This window comes from Mytilus trossulus, chromosome 7 (assembly GCF_036588685.1).
Source record: "Mytilus trossulus isolate FHL-02 chromosome 7, PNRI_Mtr1.1.1.hap1, whole genome shotgun sequence".
Classification (NCBI taxonomy): Eukaryota; Metazoa; Mollusca; class Bivalvia; order Mytilida; family Mytilidae; genus Mytilus; species Mytilus trossulus.
Window position 1 is genome coordinate 35,941,308 of NC_086379.1, and position 20,105 is coordinate 35,961,412.

The following is a 20,105-nucleotide window of genomic DNA, read 5'->3' on the forward strand; positions in this document are numbered from 1 at the left end:
ATGTGGAGAATCTCTTCGTTTGGCCAGCCGGTAATAGTTCATTTTCGAATTTGTGATATACCAGGGTACCCCCTTATCCTTTCCTGACTAACTCGTACGGGTCTAGGGCATAAGTGCTATCCCAGACAACATGAGTATGTTGGCCCAACATTGGCACAACGTATATCATTGCATTGGCCCATCGTTGTATTTTAACGTTGGCCCAACGTATAAGTGCAAAGTGGGCCTACGTTGGCCCAACATGATGGCTTCATGTTGGCCCAACGTTGTACTGTTATATACAATACATAGAGCCAACGTTGGCCCATTGTATGAAAAACGAAATCCATGTTGGCACAACGTTGGACCAACGTAGAAATATCTTCTCTTATGTTGGCACTATGTTGGTCCAAGGTAGGTATTTCTCATTTTTATGTTGGCAATACGTTGGTCTATTGTTTCAACCAAATTACAATGGATGCTGCATGAGGGGCTGTATATGATAAATACTCTGGAGAACTTTGATCTTTTTTTTTATTGTGTTCCAAACTGCCAAAGTTTAAGGTAGCAATTCTGTATTTTTGTATTACCCATTGTTGTTACTGTCCTTGTTTTTTTCATGAACTTTGCCTCTTTAATTTTATTTATTGTGTGACGCCAAGATATTTCTTTGACAATGTTTGATGGATCGACCAGATAAACTCTGTGTCATTTGCTGTTTTGTAAAGAGTTGTCTCATTAGCAATCATACCACATCTTCTTTTTTCATATTAATTTCATTTATTTCTTTAACAGAACAAATGAAGTATGGCTTATGGTTAGGCGATCATACAAATAGTTTTTTCGGAGATGTAATTTTAGTTGTATTGTTTCCAGATCCAGAATGAAAATTAAATAATTCAGAAGATGAAACTTTATTTATTTTAAATTTGATATCATTGGTCGTCACCACGAGTAGTGTCCTCCTCAATTTAAACTTCAACAGTGTCATTATTATTTATATATGTTATTCGTTTTTCCCTTCTCTGTTTCTTGCTACCTTCTCTGTCAAGGCTTAAGCGCCGCCAATCTTTAGCTGCATCATCCATCTCCTTATCCGAAGACTCTTTGCAGCTATGTTTTTTTTCTAACCGAATCTGTAATAAAGTTAGAAGTAAACTTGAATTGCGTATTTGTCTAATGCATGCGTGCGTAATCTCCCTTCTAGATATGTAATATAAATTAATGTATATTCTAAATAGTTTAAATACTATTGAATACAAATTAAATCTTAAATAACCATTTTTTTATATTGGTTATTTTTCTAATGGTCAGAAATTTATTAGTATTAGACGGATTTGTGGGTATAACAAACCCTTATTTACTATTATTTCAGAATTCGGTATCATACTTTGTATATTCGTAATATACATGATATATAAAGAATAATTCAGATGTGTATTAATGAACAGTTATATATTTGATATATAAAAACACTGTTACACATTTAAGTGTGTATATGATCAGGTTTCACAAATATATCGTATCTGTTTGCATGCGATTTAGAAATACAATAAAACTAACAAATTCATTTATATTTTAATGAAGTAGCAATCATTATACCACATTTTTGAAACTTTACGGAATAAGGTACATCTTAAGACAATTTTATTCCATTAACTTCAGTAATGATCATACATGTTGTGGTTAAAGATTGATATAATTTACCATTTGTTTGAAGATACTTATGTTCAGTGGCAAATATTTCATGATAATTAATAGGATTGAAATGATTTAAAATCTAGAAAATATTTCACCCGAAACGTATAAACTTCAAGATCAGCATTATAAAATGATAGAAATTAATATATGTTTTGATTTTTAACAACATCCCTCAGATTAAAAATTCATATTGTATTTGTCATTCTAAATCGTATATTTATCAGATTTTTTAAAGTTATAACTTACATGTTACTATCTTTCTCTTTGAATCCCAGATGACATGATTTTCTCTTTTTGTTTTCTTCGTATCACTGCTTTCTTACAAATACACAACAGGAAATAATCACAAAAGTGACCATCCCATTACATTCAGATTTCCTATAAACTTAATTACCATAGCAACTATCTTTGAAATTTGTCGAACACATGGTCAACCTTATCAGAATGGGCTTGATTAACAGACTGGCTGTATCAAATATCACTCTGCATATAATTGCTATTATTATGTTTCACACAAGTTTAATGAATAAAGTTATTATAAATAATGATTGGAATACATTTTATTTTTTAACCAGGCAATCTATGTTTACGATATACATTTTTTTTTATTACAGTAATGATATTCCAGTATAAATTTTGCCTGACTTATATATAGAGTATGATATATGATCATGCAACGTTGGGCCAGCATTGGCCCAACATAGAGTTGTAAATGTAATTTCAGTTGATAAAAACTTTCAGTATAACATTAACTTTTCATAAAGCCTGCTGCAATCGAAATTATCCGCCTCCCAAGAGAAATAAAGCGTAAAATATTATATAATCAATTCCATTAAAACAATTTCATATCGGCCCTATGTTGCTACTAACATAATGCCAACATTTGCCCGATTATTTATAACCAACATGAGATAATAATATGAATTTACAACAACAGACCAACGTTGGGCCAATGTTGTGCAGCCGACACCAACGTGCGACCAATGTACCGACAATTTGCCAACGTTGGGCCAATGTTGTGCAGCCAACATAAAATTGCGACCAACAGACCGACAATTTGCCAACGTTGAGCCAATGTTGTGCAGCCAACATAAACTTGCGACCAACGGACCGACAATTTGCCAACGTTGGGCCAATGTTGTAAAGCCAACACCAACGGTTGACCAACGGGCCGACCATTTGCCAACGTTGGCCCACTGTTAGTCTGCTGACTGGGATGGGCCATTTTAGAGGCAATACCAACCTCTACCTCTGGTATGATGGTCAATGTGGAGAATCTCTTAGTTTGGCCAGCCGGCAATAGTTCAGTAAGAATTGGTGTAAACCGGGATACCATATCCCCCCTTTTAACCCTCTACTGACAAACTCGTACGGGTCTAGGGTACAAGTGCTATGGGCCATTTTAAAGGCAATAAGTACCTCTTCGTCTGGTATCATTGCCCATGTGGAGAATCTCTTCGTTTGGCCAGCCGGTAATAGTTCATTTTCGAATTTGTGATATACCAGGGTACCCCCTTATCCTTTCCTGACTAACTCGTACGGGTCTAGGGCATAAGTGCTATGGGCCATTTTAGAGGCAATACCAACCTCTACCTCTGGTATGATGGTCAATGTGGAGAATCTCTTAGTTTGGCCAGCCGGCAATAGTTCAGTAAGAATTGGTGTAAACCGGGATACCATATCCCCCCTTTTAACCCTCTACTGACAAACTCGTACGGGTCTAGGGTACAAGTGCTATGGGCCATTTTAAAGGCAATAAGTACCTCTTCGTCTGGTATCATGGCCCATGTGGAGAATCTCTTCGTTTGGCCAGCCGGTAATAGTTCATTTTCGAATTTGTGATATACCAGGGTACCCCCTTATCCTTTCCTGACTAACTCGTACGGGTCTAGGGCATAAGTGCTATGGGCCATTTTAGAGGCAATACCAACCTCTACCTCTGGTATGATGGTCAATGTGGAGAATCTCTTAGTTTGGCCAGCCGGCAATAGTTCAGTAAGAATTGGTGTAAACCGGGATACCATATCCCCCCTTTTAACCCTCTACTGACAAACTCGTACGGGTCTAGGGTACAAGTGCTATGGGCCATTTTAAAGGCAATAAGTACCTCTTCGTCTGGTATCATTGCCCATGTGGAGAATCTCTTCGTTTGGCCAGCCGGTAATAGTTCATTTTCGAATTTGTGATATACCAGGGTACCCCCTTATCCTTTCCTGACTAACTCGTACGGGTCTAGGGCATAAGTGCTATGGGCCATTTTAGAGGCAATACCAACCTCTACCTCTGGTATGATGGTCAATGTGGAGAATCTCTTAGTTTGGCCAGCCGGCAATAGTTCAGTAAGAATTGGTGTAAACCGGGATACCATATCCCCCCCTTTTAACCCTCTACTGACAAACTCGTACGGGTCTAGGGTACAAGTGCTATGGGCCATTTTAAAGGCAATAAGTACCTCTTCGTCTGGTATCATTGCCCATGTGGAGAATCTCTTCGTTTGGCCAGCCGGTAATAGTTCATTTTCGAATTTGTGATATACCAGGGTACCCCCTTATCCTTTCCTGACTAACTCGTACGGGTCTAGGGCATAAGTGCTATGGGCCATTTTAGAGGCAATACCAACCTCTACCTCTGGTATGATGGTCAATGTGGAGAATCTCTTAGTTTGGCCAGCCGGCAATAGTTCAGTAAGAATTGGTGTAAACCGGGATACCATATCCCCCCCTTTTAACCCTCTACTGACAAACTCGTACGGGTCTAGGGTACAAGTGCTATGGGCCATTTTAAAGGCAATAAGTACCTCTTCGTCTGGTATCATTGCCCATGTGGAGAATCTCTTCGTTTGGCCAGCCGGTAATAGTTCATTTTCGAATTTGTGATATACCAGGGTACCCCCTTATCCTTTCCTGACTAACTCGTACGGGTCTAGGGCATAAGTGCTATGGGCCATTTTAGAGGCAATACCAACCTCTACCTCTGGTATGATGGTCAATGTGGAGAATCTCTTAGTTTGGCCAGCCGGCAATAGTTCAGTAAGAATTGGTGTAAACCGGGATACCATATCCCCCCTTTTAACCCTCTACTGACAAACTCGTACGGGTCTAGGGTACAAGTGCTATGGGCCATTTTAAAGGCAATAAGTACCTCTTCGTCTGGTATCATTGCCCATGTGGAGAATCTCTTCGTTTGGCCAGCCGGTAATAGTTCATTTTCGAATTTGTGATATACCAGGGTACCCCCTTATCCTTTCCTGACTAACTCGTACGGGTCTAGGGCATAAGTGCTATGGGCCATTTTAGAGGCAATACCAACCTCTACCTCTGGTATGATGGTCAATGTGGAGAATCTCTTAGTTTGGCCAGCCGGCAATAGTTCAGTAAGAATTGGTGTAAACCGGGATACCATATCCCCCCCTTTTAACCCTCTACTGACAAACTCGTACGGGTCTAGGGTACAAGTGCTATGGGCCATTTTAAAGGCAATAAGTACCTCTTCGTCTGGTATCATTGCCCATGTGGAGAATCTCTTCGTTTGGCCAGCCGGTAATAGTTCATTTTCGAATTTGTGATATACCAGGGTACCCCCTTATCCTTTCCTGACTAACTCGTACGGGTCTAGGGCATAAGTGCTATGGGCCATTTTAGAGGCAATACCAACCTCTACCTCTGGTATGATGGTCAATGTGGAGAATCTCTTAGTTTGGCCAGCCGGCAATAGTTCAGTAAGAATTGGTGTAAACCGGGATACCATATCCCCCCTTTTAACCCTCTACTGACAAACTCGTACGGGTCTAGGGTACAAGTGCTATGGGCCATTTTAAAGGCAATAAGTACCTCTTCGTCTGGTATCATTGCCCATGTGGAGAATCTCTTCGTTTGGCCAGCCGGTAATAGTTCATTTTCGAATTTGTGATATACCAGGGTACCCCCTTATCCTTTCCTGACTAACTCGTACGGGTCTAGGGCATAAGTGCTATGGGCCATTTTAGAGGCAATACCAACCTCTACCTCTGGTATGATGGTCAATGTGGAGAATCTCTTAGTTTGGCCAGCCGGCAATAGTTCAGTAAGAATTGGTGTAAACCGGGATACCATATCCCCCCTTTTAACCCTCTACTGACAAACTCGTACGGGTCTAGGGTACAAGTGCTATGGGCCATTTTAAAGGCAATAAGTACCTCTTCGTCTGGTATCATTGCCCATGTGGAGAATCTCTTCGTTTGGCCAGCCGGTAATAGTTCATTTTCGAATTTGTGATATACCAGGGTACCCCCTTATCCTTTCCTGACTAACTCGTACGGGTCTAGGGCATTAGTGCTATGGGCCATTTTAGAGGGAATAATATGAATTGTTAATGTTAACTGATTAATAACTCAGATTGGTCTCCGTAATTTTGAAGAATCATATGTCATTGAAATAGTAATTGACTGTTTTTATTGTTCTGTTGTTTTTATTTCTACAATAAACTATGTTTCGATTTTTCTGATCTGTTTAAATAGAAAATACTGTCGTATGTATTGTATGTTTTAGTTTCATGATTGGACTATATTTGTAGACAACGAACAAATTATGGAATGCCCATATGACCATCAATTATGGAATGCCCATATGACCATCAATTACCTGTCATTCCTAAATTTCTATATTAAAACCTTTTTTTTTAATTTATTATAGCTTACATTGATTCAAAAATCACAAAATTTTAATAAGAACTGTTCTTTACTTTATTTGTTTGTTGTAATGTCCCGTTAAATTTCTAAATGTAATTATATATTTTTTTTAACTTGTCATTGCTTTAGTTTACATTATTTCTCTAATCACAGAATGTTAAAAGATCTTAAAAGGCCATTTCTTTGTTTTATATTTATGGAGGCATTTACATTATTTTATTATATTTACAATGTTGTTTAAAGACGTAGACCTTGAAGAACACCCAAAGTTGATTTGGTAAACGCGGACCTCGAAGAAGACACCCATTGACATGCCTGTTTGAAGCAATATCAAATATAAATAGGAACGTTATTTAATTATAATTATCGTTCATAGCTTCTAACAACACTTCTTCGAACGCAAGTCATCTCATGAATATTATTGACGGCTCATGAATATTATTGAAGGCTGGCCTCATGAATATTAACGCCGGCTGCTATCGACGGCTAGATCCACACTAGTCTTCTTTTTGTATAATTGAACCATGATTGATAAAGAAATTCTTTAGATACTCCCAGCATGGCTTAGAACTTTCAAAACAAAATGCACTCATACTGTCACAGATGTACACTGATATGGGTTCGAAGTGTCGTTATTATACAGTTATCCAGTTCTCTTTGCATTGATTATGACATCTATGATTTTTTTTTGCGGCCTGGGAAAGGGGGGGGGGGGGGGGGCAATTCTTTTATAAAAGTTGTTTGGAAGTGCCGCAGATTTTCCGGCTCTAAAATATGTGAATAGTTCGGAAAGCTGTTAGAAATATATGATAAGGTCAATAAAGTTTTCATTACTCACTAGTATTATATAAAAGCCCTGTTACTTGGTGCTATGGCCACACATTTACCATCTTTGGACACTTTGATATTTCATTTGTCCAACACACCACACACGATTCCCAACTAAGGGAAAATGTTACATTATCTACCTACGCAATATTTAAGAATTGAATGCTTCTTTTTGTAAATTTATTGGGGTGTAAAAGCGTTGACCGAAGTACATTTTGTATGAATCGCGGAAGCGCTTCATGCTAAAAATGTACGCACGGTCAACGCTTTTACAACCCTTTAAAGTTACAAAAAGAAGCATTCAATACTAATAATTACATTTTTTATCTAGAATCATGAAAAGACGATTTTATCAAGTTTTATTTAATTCACCTGTGCACTTTATTGTGAGACCTTGTGTCATCATAAATGGTAAATTTTATTGTCTAATGCAATTGCTTACGGAATAACATGTGGTGTGCAGTTAGCCAATCAGAATAACGAGTTATATTGAAATATTCATCTAATGTAATTATATGAATAGGTATACATTTTTTTTAAATCTGAAACAAATGAAAAAGTGGGGTAACAGAACCACAGCGGCACCCAGGACCCTTATCAATTAATTATTAACGTGCGACCTCCCACCCAGATAACTTAATTACCACCGAGGTTTTTTTTCTTGCCTGAAATGAGTTCAACAACTAGTGACAAAATGTAGCGGGACATGCTTACCCTTCCGGAAAGCATAATATATCCACCGCTTGGCTATCGGTGGGATTTGTTATCTCAGATTTTAGTTTGTTTTTTGTAGTTTTTTGTTCTTAAAAATTTAACTTTTGTTTTTCCGTTTTTGACATGATTGTGTCGGTCTCTTTTCGACCTGATGAGATTCGGTTTTTCCTTCGGTATCACCCTCCTATTTTTAGTATATTATTAACATTCCCCTCTGTTTTTTTGAAATCAATCTTTACCAACGAAAACAAATTAATAAGGGGATTTGATAATTTTACATTCACCTTGTAGTTTCAACCATTGTCGTCCGTCGTGCGTCGTTCGTTAACTTTTAAAAACAGTTTCTTCTCATAAACTACAGGGGCATGAGGGGGAAATTTAACCGAACTTGACCCCTATCATCATTAAAAAAATTGGATAGTTGGTTTAAAAATTGACCGAGGATCTTTAATACTTGCCAACAAACATGGCCAATCATCATTGAGCATAGGAGATCATGTGTGTAGATAGAGAAAATACTATTGTGATCTACCGACTTTTTAAAGAAGTTATTGTTATGAAATGACGCAGTTTTGTCATTTGGTTTTATTTTTCCTATTATCATGAAAAATGTACTTGTTAGGAGAAATTTTTTCTAGAAAAAAAGATCAGAAAGACGAAGAGGTCTGACAGATGAAATCGGTAGACATCTCCTGAAAAGAGTTATTACACTTAGATGACGATATTTCACCTTTTAATTCACCATTGAAAAAAGTTTTGCTTGTGTATTTTCTCGAAGAATCTAATCGAAAACTAAGCGTAATAGTTAAACTAATATTTCTTAAGTTTTATCACTGATACATGTACAGATTTGATTTGATATTGTTTTACCCCTGTCCGTCCGTCTCATTATGAGTATATAGTTATACTACACACAACTCTGACGACAGTTTGAATGCTAGGAAGTTTTCAATGTGTGCATGTTGTCAGGGTATTGATTTTTATTCAAATTTGCTCTTTTGTGAGATAGTTGGAACTTTGTCATTATGGGGGTATATGCGGTTAAATACTATGATAATTTAAAAAAAAAAAGCACTTTGCATCTGCGGTGGCATCAATCGTATGTCCCAGACACAATAATATCTCAAAGAAAGTCCTACATTGACTTTGTTATAATACAGTTATTTCAGAGTGGAGTGCGGGGGGGGGGTTGGGGGGGGGGGGGGGGGGTTGGGAGGTATCACTTTCATGATTTTATCTAGTTTTTTTTTTATATTTTTGATTTATATTTTTTTTAGTTCCGTTTTATAATTCCGATAAAACGTAATTTCAGTAATGTATACTGTAGTATTGTACATATTATGTAATACAACGTTTTATATGTTGTTCTTTTTTTTTAATTTTCAGCCTGCTCGTTGCATAGTGTAATTTTTAAATGATGACCATGTAAATGTAAGATATAAAGCAACAGTTAGTCTGAATACCATACGATGAAGGACAGAGATGAAAGTGTTAAGAGTATACATAGAAATAATACAGATGGTGATAAGAAACCACAAAGTGGTAGACGTTGGATGATAGTATTCTCAGCTTTTGTCATCAATATAATAGTTGACGGATGTCTGTTTTCTTTCGGTGTGATCTATGTACAGTTCCTTGAAGAATTCAAAGAAACAAGGAGTAACACCGCTTGGATAGGTTCTATGTTAGATTCAGCTCCCATGTTATTTGGTCCAGTTGCTAGTATTATCACTAAGCGTATTGGGTTTAGAAAAGCGACAATATTAGGTGGTTTAATAGGCTTCGCTGGATTTATAGCCAGTACTTTTGTCAATTCTATTGAGGCCTTGTGTTTAACGTTTGGACTTATAGCTGGATTTGGAATATCTATACCTTACCTCAATTCAGTTGTAGTTGTAACGGCCTATTTTGAAAAGAAAAGAACGATTGCTACGGGATTTTCTCAGAGTGGTGCCGGGCTTGGAACTCTCATATTTGCTCCACTATACGAATTCCTTATAGAACAGTATGGTTGGCGAGGAGCTCTTACTATAATTGGCGGTATTTTATTACAAACAATACCATGTGGTGCAGTTTTCAGAAATGTCAATGATTTTGTGGAAATAGAAGACGAAGAAATCATCATCGAAAAGCCATTAGAAAGTAATATCATGACAGAAAAAGAAAACTCTGAATCCATAGATGTAACAGAAAAAATCATCGAAAATTCTGGTACCAGAAATACAGACAACGAATCGAAAGCAAGCATGTCATTGTTAAGAAACATTTACAAAAATATTTTACGTAAATTTTCAATGCTTAAAGACATTAATTTCCTACTGTTTACATGTTCTTTGTTTATTGTTTACTTTTGGTATGATCTCCCGTATAATTTTACAGTTGACCGAATGCAAGGTTTTGGATATTCTACAAAGAAAGGTTCATATATTGTAGCAGTAATCGGTGCTTCTCATATTATTGGTAATATACTATTTGGTTTCCTGGGCAGCAAAAACGAAACATTTAGATTTTATCTTTATTGCGGAAGTTTATGTATCTGGGGAGTTAATATATGTGCAGTTCCTTTATTTAGAGATTACATTCCAAACATGATTTTAGCGGGAACATTTGGATTAATATCGGCATGCCAGGAGGCAATACATGCAGTAATAATTATTGATATTCTTGGTGAAGATAAAATTACAGATGCGTATGGCCTTTTGATGTTTTTTGAAGGAATTGCTAACTTAACTGGTCCTCCATTTGCTGGTAAGTTGTATTTATAAAAAAGTTGATGATAAATAAAGGAGATGTGATATACATTGTAATTGTCAATGAGACACTCATCCAAAACTTAAAATAACAAAAATAACCGAAGTACATGAGATGTTAATATAATTGCCAATGAGAACTTCATCCATAACGTAAAATAACGAAATAACGAGCTCCATGAAAATTAGAGACGGAAATTCCCTATCAAATGACAAAATCAAAAGCTCAAATACATCAGAACTGACTATTCCTGACTTGATACAATAGCGACCAATGGACAACGATGTACAATCATGACAAAACCACAAGTCACAAAATGGCCTTTAACCATGAGACATGTCCCTAACGTATAGTACTAGGGCTGAACTATTAGACGACCGACAGGCTTAAACGTGAAACTTTTCTTGTGAGAAAACCTTACGGTCTGACTTCTGCTGAATTTTTCATTCGCTAAACGGTAAAATTCAAATACCCCAATGGTATGATGACATAGCAACAATTACGCAATAATAATGAGAATGATAAGTCGTGAATAAGTAGCTATAAAGTGCAAATTAGCATTCTCGTAAAGTTTTCTGCTAGAGACAGATGTTTTATAAATCAACTTAAAGAATCACTGGTATTTCTTAAAAAGCTGCATATCGACAAGGTAATTATAAATGATTTGATCATCAGTTGATTTCCCATACCTCCGGTTTCCGGCGTATTGATAATTACTTTACTGATAGATAAAGCCGCCTGATTATCTTAATTCTTCTATTTTGTACCCGTCTAGACAATGAGTGTAATCGACCGAAATTGGATTGACCAAACTAAAATATGGATATAAACAACAATTCTAGAATTCCAATTTAACATTAGCCATTAGCGCCAAAAATTATCGATATAAGAAGACGTGGTACGAGTGAGTGCCATTGAGGATTTTTGAGACAAGTTGAACTCTCAATTCAATTCACAATTTATAAATTAAAGTATTTTTACCATGATACATTATTTAAGTCAACGCACATATTTGTCTTTCTTTAAATTTATATACTTTCTATCTTCTCTCAGGCTGGCTGTATGATATATCTGGAAGTTATAAGCTTATTAACTATCTACCTACTGTATCTACTTTCAGGCTGGCTGTATGATATATCTGGAAATTATAAAATTATTAACTATCTATCTACTTTCAGGCTGGCTGTATGATATATCTGGAAGTTATGACAACACCTACATCTCAGGCGGAAGTTGTATATGTTTTGCTGGATTAATGGTTTTGATAACACGGATTTGTTTTACGAAAAGCAAGAATGTTTTGCCTGTAAAAAGCATTGAAGACGTTTCATAATGCATTGTTCATTTTTCTCAAAGGAATCGGTTCAATAGATGTAAGAGGATGTGGTATGAGTGCCAATGATACAAATCTCTACAAAGTCACAATTTGTAAAAAGTTAACCAGTATAGGCCAAAGTTCGGCCTTCAGTCATTAATGTATAATTGCTGAACAAGTCATTGTTAACATGGTTAATGCCCATTATGGCTTGATGTTCGGTGTGAGCCAACGCTCCGTGTTGAAGACCGTACTTTGACCTTTAATGGGTTACCTTTACAAAGTGTGACTTGGATGGAGATTTGTCTCATTTGCACTCATACTACATCTTCTTACATATACATTGAATTTATAAACTTTTGACATTCTACGTTTTTAACATAATTATTCATAAAAAAAATCATGATATGTCAAGTCTATATGTTTTCTATTTCTCTCAATAGTACAAATGAGCAAGTCCAAAGTCTGGAACCCCGTCAGTGATTGTCCTTAGTCTACTCTAAGGACATTTGGTGTTGATGGTATGTCTTTCATTGGCATTCAAAGCGATCTTAATCTCTGCATATACTACATTGACTACATAATACGGTTTGGTTAATTATCAATACCATATGTTTTCCTTCAGATGTCTTTTGTGTTGTGTAATTTGTCATTGACACGAGATTTCGGATAATTCAAAACACGTACAAATTAAACGATTGAACTTATTTTTATAACAAAACAATTAATATTTCTTTCGTTTTAATCCTTTCTATTTTAGCAACTAATGTCAGACTGACTAATACCATTTTTGCACCGCCAGAAAGAACTCAGAAATAGCATTAAATAGCATTGGACGAGGCAATATAATGTCACTTTAATTCTACTACAAGCCATCTTAGAATTCCGTTAAATTATGAAGGAAAAACGTATCTTTCCATTGGAAATGTTTCAAACTGTTAGGGACACTAATTAGTGCCTAACATAAATTGAGTTTTGTGTTGCATTAAATGAATATACATGTACATTTTTTAACTTAACGCGGCAATGCATGTTTTTTTAATTGTGAACATAGAATATTGACAAATAATTTTGAAAAAAATGTTGTTTTTTTTTCCATATACAACATTGCTAAATTTTACAAGTCTAATAATGCTTCCTTGATGGTCACCGATACAGGTATTCCGCTGAGCTGTGACAGTCCCTGATTCTTGTTTAATGTGTTTAACGGGAACATGACAGATAAAGAATGTTATGTACATTCAACCTGGAACAAATAGTCATCTCGATAAGATTGACAATGAACACTCATTGCTATAAATATAAGTTTATTTTCGGCATCTTCTGGTTTTATAAACATTGATAAATATGTAAGTTCTAATTATTTACTGTTGTTTCTACTGCATGCGACTATAGTATGGTAATACGAATAATGCAAGCATACCAAGAGATGATTTATCTGTTAACACACGCTATCACTTCTTCGATTGGAATCGTGGAATTCCGATTATTTTCAACTCAATTTGTATATAACATGTTAAATAAGGAGATGTGGTATACTTGTTATCTACACAATCATTCAAGGTAAACCTAAGGACGTAAGATGCAAGAAAATATTTGTTACAGTATTTTTAACCATTAATAACACAATCATGTTTAGAGATGCTTTTTAACCATTAACACATGTTTAGAGATGCATGAAATTATTTGTGTATTTCTGTCTCTTTCGGAAGTTCAGAACAGATTCTACCCACAGGTGCTTGAGGACAGGATCCTGTATGAGCCCCATATAGTCCCTCCTCCTTTTTTTTTTTTTTTTTTTTTTTACATAAATCTCAGATTTTTCGATATATATCACTTATTTGTACCATATTTATACTAATATACCATATTTATACTCTAAATATGCATGTTTACTATCAACGTGAATCTCGACTATAGAGCGAAGCGAAAGGTTGCCAACTTCGTTTCAAGAAATTTGGGCAATGGTCAGGAAAAATTGTTTTAAAATCTAATAAAATGTCTCTTACCGGTCTAATCAACGAGTACTTGCTGTTCCCATATAATTATCCTTATCGAATATCAATATCCAGACATAATATATTACTGTTTGAATACTTTTAATTAGTTTTTTCGCTGGCGGTGTTGCTGTTTTTTGGTCCATTCAACTTCGATCAACGGAAGTTACAAAACAACGACATCTGGGTGGTCTTGAGCTCAAGAAGGATAACTCCACCTGAAAACGCGGGAAATTAGATGAGTTCCGGGGTAGAAAAAGTCAGAGATTTTCGAAATGTACGCATTCGAAATTCTCGTATGTTTTCATTCCCTGTATTTACCCCGGAACTCATCTAATTTCCCGCGTTTTCAGGTGGAGTTATCCTTCTTGAGCTGAAGACCACACAGATGTCGTTGTTTTGTAACTTCCGTTGATCGAAGTTGAATGGACCAAAAAACAGCAACACCGCAAGCGAAAAAACTAATTAAAAGTGTTTAAACAGTAATATATTATGTCTGGATATTGATATTCGATAAGGATAATTATATGGGAACAGCAAGTACTCGTTGATTAGACCGGTAAGAGACATTTTATTAGATTTTAAAACAATTTTTCCTGACCATTGCCCCAATTTTTTGAAACGAAGTTGGCAACCTTTCGCTTCGCTCTATAGTCGAGATTCATGTTGATAGTAAACATGCATATTTAGAGTATAAATATGGTATATTAGTATATATATTGTACAAATAAGTGATATATATCGAAAAATCTGCGATTTATGTTAAAAAAAAAAAAAAAAAAAAAAAAGGGGGGAGGGACTATATGGGGCTCATACAGGATCCTGTCCTCAAGCACCTGTGATTCTACCTAAAAAAATTTTTTTGACAATGTCGATAAGATAGAACTCTTTTCAATTTGTAATCAATTGATGAAATGTCAAGGTCACAGCAGATGCAGTGTATTAATATACTATATCCTAGCAATTATATTTTGGTTTTTGGATGTTATCTGTTGTTATCGGTTGAATAGCATGTCGAGCCTCTACTATAACGAAGTTTGATATTGTCCAATCAAGTTTGGGAGGTTATGATCAATTTTGAAGAAAGTGTTCAAAAGTCAAGGTCATATCGAAAATGTGGTTTCCGGATGTAATTGGAAAAAGAAGTTTCCTAAGAATCGAGTCGTATCTTTAACTTTTATTAAACCTAACTTAATTATATACTTCCCTTTTGTATGATGATCCTATTGGTTTTATCTAACTTTAACCACACTTTGTGTGATAATGCCCCATATGATGAAAAAAAACATCAGTTCATTTTGAAGTAAATATGTCTAATACCGTCAAGTTTGAATCAGTAAAAAAATCTAAGATTGGCCAACGTTTTTTTCCATAGATTTATCATTGATGAGGTAATGTCTGTAAATTTATCTTTTATCAAAACTAAAGATCATCAGAAGCGTTTATCTCCCCTGTCGAAGATAACCTATACCAGATTTGGTACATTAATTTGTAACTTTTGATTTTAAATGCCATTATAGTTTTTGTGTATGTGGACTGGTGACTTCTTTTATTTTTAGCACCACCCATAAGTTGCCTTACAAAAAATAAAACTCGCGTTTAAAGTACTGCATTCTTTATTAGGGTTCTATAGCGCTAACCCTCTCACTTTAATGACAGTTTCATCAAATTCCGTTATATTTACATTGATGCGTTAAATAAACAGACAAAAATAAACAGTTATCACACAATTGTTTTTATAAAATTTTGTTTTTCTTGTTCTTTATTGATTTATATTTCCATTTACTTTGGTTTTAGCACCATTAATGGGTCTTATGTAGACGAAACAAAGATTTATCGTAGTAAGCTGGTATCTTTGATGAGTGGTTATATCTTCTGAACCATAATGTCAATCTTAAACCAAACTTAGCTTGCGAACGATACTTGGACGGTTTATTCCTGCTTTTACAACATTGATGATTTCAGTTATAAGAAATCCATGTAGAAATAGTATTATACTGAAATGGATAAGGGATTACATCGGATTGGGATGTTAAAACGTAAAGTTTACTAATTAACCTTTAGGTAAGTATGCAGAAAAACCTTTATATGCCAAATAATGTGCAATATAGAAGTATTAATAGTCATGTCTGGGACTTTTATATCTGACTTTACGGAATGGGTTTTGTTCATTGGTGCAGACATATATTAGTTGCTTTAATCCACATCATTAAGACTTTATCGGATAGATGTCTCATTAATTCGTATTGCTTAATTTTTAGTTTTTATACGACCGCAAAATTTGAAAATTCGTATATGGAAAAAAATTTCGTCGTATATAGCTATCACGTTGGCGTCGTCGTCTGCGTCGTCGTCGTCGTCGTCGTCGTCCGAATACTTTTAGTTTTCGCACTCTAACTTTAGTAAAAATGAATAGAAATCTATGAAATTTAAACACAAGGTTTATGACTACAAAAGGAAGGTTGGAATTGATTTTGGGAGTTTTGGTTCCAACAGTTTGGGAATTAGGGGCCAAAAAAGTGCACAAATAAGCATTATTCTTGGTTTTTGCACAATAACTGAAGTTTTAGTAAATAGAAATTAATGAAATTTAAACACAAGGTTTATGACCACAAAAGGAAGGTTGGTATTGATTTTAGGAGTTGAGGTTCCAACAGTTTGGGAATTAGGGGCCAAAAAGGGGCCCAACTAAGCATTTTTCTTGGATTTCCCACTATAACTTTAGTATAAGTAAATAGAAATCTATGAAATTTAAACACAAGGTTTATGACCATTAAAGGAAGGTTGGTATTGATTTTGGGAGTTTTGATCCCAACAGCTTAGGAATAAGGGGCCCAAAGGATCCAAAATTTAACTTTGTTTGATTTCATCAAAAATTGCATAATTGGGGTTCTTTGATATGCCGAATCTAACTGTGTATGTAGATTCTTAATTTTTGGTCCCGTTTTCAAATTGGTCTACATTAATTCTAAAGGGTCCAAAATTAAACTTAGTTTGATTTTGACAAAAATTGAATCGGTTGGGTTCTTTGATATGCTGAATCTAAAAATGTACTTAGATTTTTTATTATAGGCCCAGTTTTCAAGTTGGTCCAAATCGGGGTCCAAAATTAAACTTTGTTTGATTTCATCAAAAATTGAATAAATGGTGTTCTTTGATATGCCAAATCTAACTGTGTATGTAGATTCCTAATTTTTGGTCCTGTTTTCAAATTGGTCTACATTAAAGTCCAAAGGATCCAAAATTAAACTTGGTTTGATTTTAGCAAAAATTGAATTCTTGGGCTTCTTTGATATGCTGAATCCAAACATGTACTTAGATTTTTTTTATTATGGGCCCAGTTTTCAAGTTGGTCAAAATCAGGATCTAAAATTATTATATTAAGTATTGTGCAATAGCAAGAAATCTTCAATTGCACAGTATTGTGCAATAGCAAGTATTTTCAATTGCACAGTATTGTGCAATAGCAAGAAATATCTAATTGCACAATATTGTGCAATAGCAAGAAATTTCAATTGGAGTTATCTTTCTTTGTCCAGAATAGTAGTTGAATCAACTTAAATCATTGTTTTATACAATATACAATGTATATTTACTTTTACTACCAACTAATAAATTAAAACAATCTTTACCATTCAGTGATAACAAGCACTTTTTTTTACATTTTAATATTTTATGATGTATTTAAATGAGTAATTATTGTTGCAAACTCCATTAGAAATTTGAATTGAGATCGGTTTTGGAATATAGGATAGGGGATGTGAAAAAAAATGGGAGGGCCACCGGGGGTTCAATTTTTCTCATTTGAAATTTCATAAATAAAAAGAAAAATTCTTCAAACATTTTTTGGAGAGGATTTATATTCAACAGCATAGTGAATTGCTCAAAAGCAAAACAAAAATTTTAAGTTCATTAGACCACATTTATTCTGTGTCAGAAACCTATGCAGTGTCAACTATTTAATCACAATCCAAATTTAGAGCTGAATCCAGCTTGAATGTTGTGTCCATATTTGCCCCAACCGTTCAGTGTTCAACCTCTGCGGTCGTATAAAGCTGCGCCCTGCGGAGCATCTGGTTTATGTTATGTCTTGTGTACTATCATTTATTTGTTTGTCGTTTTCGTTTTAAGACAAGGCGTTGTCAGTTTTTTTTCTATTTATGAGTTTGACTGTCCCTATGGTATCTTTTGTACCTCTTTTATAAAGACGCACTTATTTATCTCCAATATAAATCAATATATCATGTAAATAATATAATGATTTTATTATTTTCTTATCATAAAAAAATACCTTACTTTATAACAAGCAATGCATAAAGCAAGATAACGTTATGATAGAGAAGAACATTATCTTTGTTCCTGGACTACCCTATATTGTTAATTTTAGAATTTATCATACATGTTTTTAATCAAGAACTCAAATTCTACGAAATATAAAAACTCAGTAGATGCGTAATGATATTAAGGAGACACCTCTTCAACAGAGACCAAATGACGTTGATGTTTTAAAACTGTGGTCTTCAACGTTGAGCAAACCAATATCACACAGCAATCTTTATAAAGCCCTAAGAAGAAAAATGTAAAATAGTTCAAATTAGTAAAATAAAGATTTGTTTTATATTTAGAATAATCTGTATTTACTTAAAGTTCATTTCTATATCTACTTACCAATTTCATTGTCCGCAATACTTCTTAAAATATTTAAAGAAAGATCGAACTTATATAATTTAACCCAAATAATAAAACAAAAAGAGTGTTTTGTGAAACAATTCTTTCAATCTATAACCAACAGTTAAAAATGATGCATCTACATATTGCCAATACTGATTAAAGACGTACTTTTGAATCTCCCCAATAAAATAAAGCATATAAATAAAATATTTTTCTATATTGTACACTCAATAAACCAAGTATATAGGAGAAACATATCTAAGTTACTTGACTATCTTATACTTACCCAAAAGGAACTTACTTTAAATAAAATAAATTCAAACGGGAATTACTGTCCTTTCCTAGATTAAGATATTTTGGTTTTACACGGGGGAACTCCACACTAAACTGTACACCAAAAGGGACGATTTTTCGTTTCCTATTGTTAGTTTTAATTTTTAGGATGGTGCTGTTTCTTTTACACCATTGTATGGTCTTTATATTTCACAACTCGTTCGTTATGCCCGTGTCTGTTGTGACGTTTTTGATTTTAACGAGTTTATTCTTTTTTTTACTGGTAAATTATTAAGCGAGGGATTTCGTTACCACACATTACTTGAAACCTTAAATAAATTCTTCCATAATACATATAAAGATATGGTTTTAAAATTGAGTTGTTTCTGTAGAAACCTAGTTTCAAACGGAATATCACATCCTTATATTTTTTGGAGGTGTTAACCGTGCTCTGAAATTTAGAAACGATCCTGGAAAACTTATCGATCATTTAAATAAACTTATTCTAAAAGCTTACCACTTCATCACTGTAATAAGGTCATTGAATATTGTTTTTATTGGTATTGATATTGATTTTGTTAGCAGTGACTTATAAGCAAACTGAATATCATTAGTATATACAGATCTGCAAACTACAATATGTCGATACCTGTATATATTGGCATAGCACAAGGTCGTGTTTTTCTCTGACTGTTTATGACGTCTTTACACTAAATCTATTGGATGTTGGATGTGTACTGATTGATAATTTAGTCTTAGATGCATGACTTTTTATAATAGTTGTAAGTGGCTTTAAACAAGATGTCAGTAAATGAGTACACTCAGATCTATACTTAGTGTCTTTTTTTACGTTAGGATAAAGAAGTACCCAGCCAAACACACTCTGTGTGTTTTTTTATTAAATGTATTTCTATTTGTATCTATCTGATGAGTTATTCCTTTTTGAAATTATTTTTATAGTTCGTTCTTATGTTGTACTGTTCACCACTGTCCCAGGCGAGGGGAGGTGGATCCCGCTAGAATGTTTATCCCCGCCACATGTCGTTTGTTGATGGTTACATCTTTGTTTTGCATTCATTTTTCTGTACATAAATTTTGCCGTTATTTTTTTTTCGTTTGAATTGTTCACACTTGTCATGTCGGGGTATTTTGTAGCTGACTATGCGGTATGGGGATTTTCTCATTGTTGAAGGACATACGATGACCTACA

At 34.6% G+C, this 20,105-nt stretch overlaps 1 protein-coding gene and 1 long non-coding RNA gene across 2 annotated transcripts; one reads left to right on the forward strand and one right to left on the reverse strand.

Annotated features, from left to right (window-relative positions):
* Nucleotides 1-881: 881 nt before the first annotated feature.
* Nucleotides 882-2,250, reverse strand: LOC134726987 (uncharacterized). The gene is made up of 2 exons (XR_010108696.1): nt 1,927-2,250; nt 882-1,115 (listed from the first exon to the last, which is right to left on the reverse strand). It is a non-coding gene; the product is annotated as an uncharacterized LOC134726987 (long non-coding RNA).
* Nucleotides 2,251-9,279: 7,029 nt separating this feature from the next.
* On the forward strand, nt 9,280-13,684 carry LOC134724999 (monocarboxylate transporter 12-like). Its single transcript, XM_063588443.1, has 2 exons — nt 9,280-10,636; nt 11,818-13,684. Exons 1-2 carry the CDS (start codon nt 9,358-9,360, stop codon nt 11,970-11,972), a joined length of 1,434 nt encoding a protein of 477 aa, XP_063444513.1. The 5' UTR covers nt 9,280-9,357; the 3' UTR covers nt 11,973-13,684.
* The last annotated feature ends 6,421 nt before the right edge of the window (nt 13,685-20,105 follow it).

Excerpts from the sequence above, each read along its gene's own strand:
- LOC134724999 (XM_063588443.1), top strand. The coding sequence starts at position 9,358 with ATGAAGGACAGAGATGAAAGTGTTAAGAGTATACATAGAAATAATACA. Across the intron at positions 10,637-11,817 it reads AACTGGTCCTCCATTTGCTG|GCTGGCTGTATGATATATCT; the intron begins GTAAGTTGTATT and ends ATCTACTTTCAG.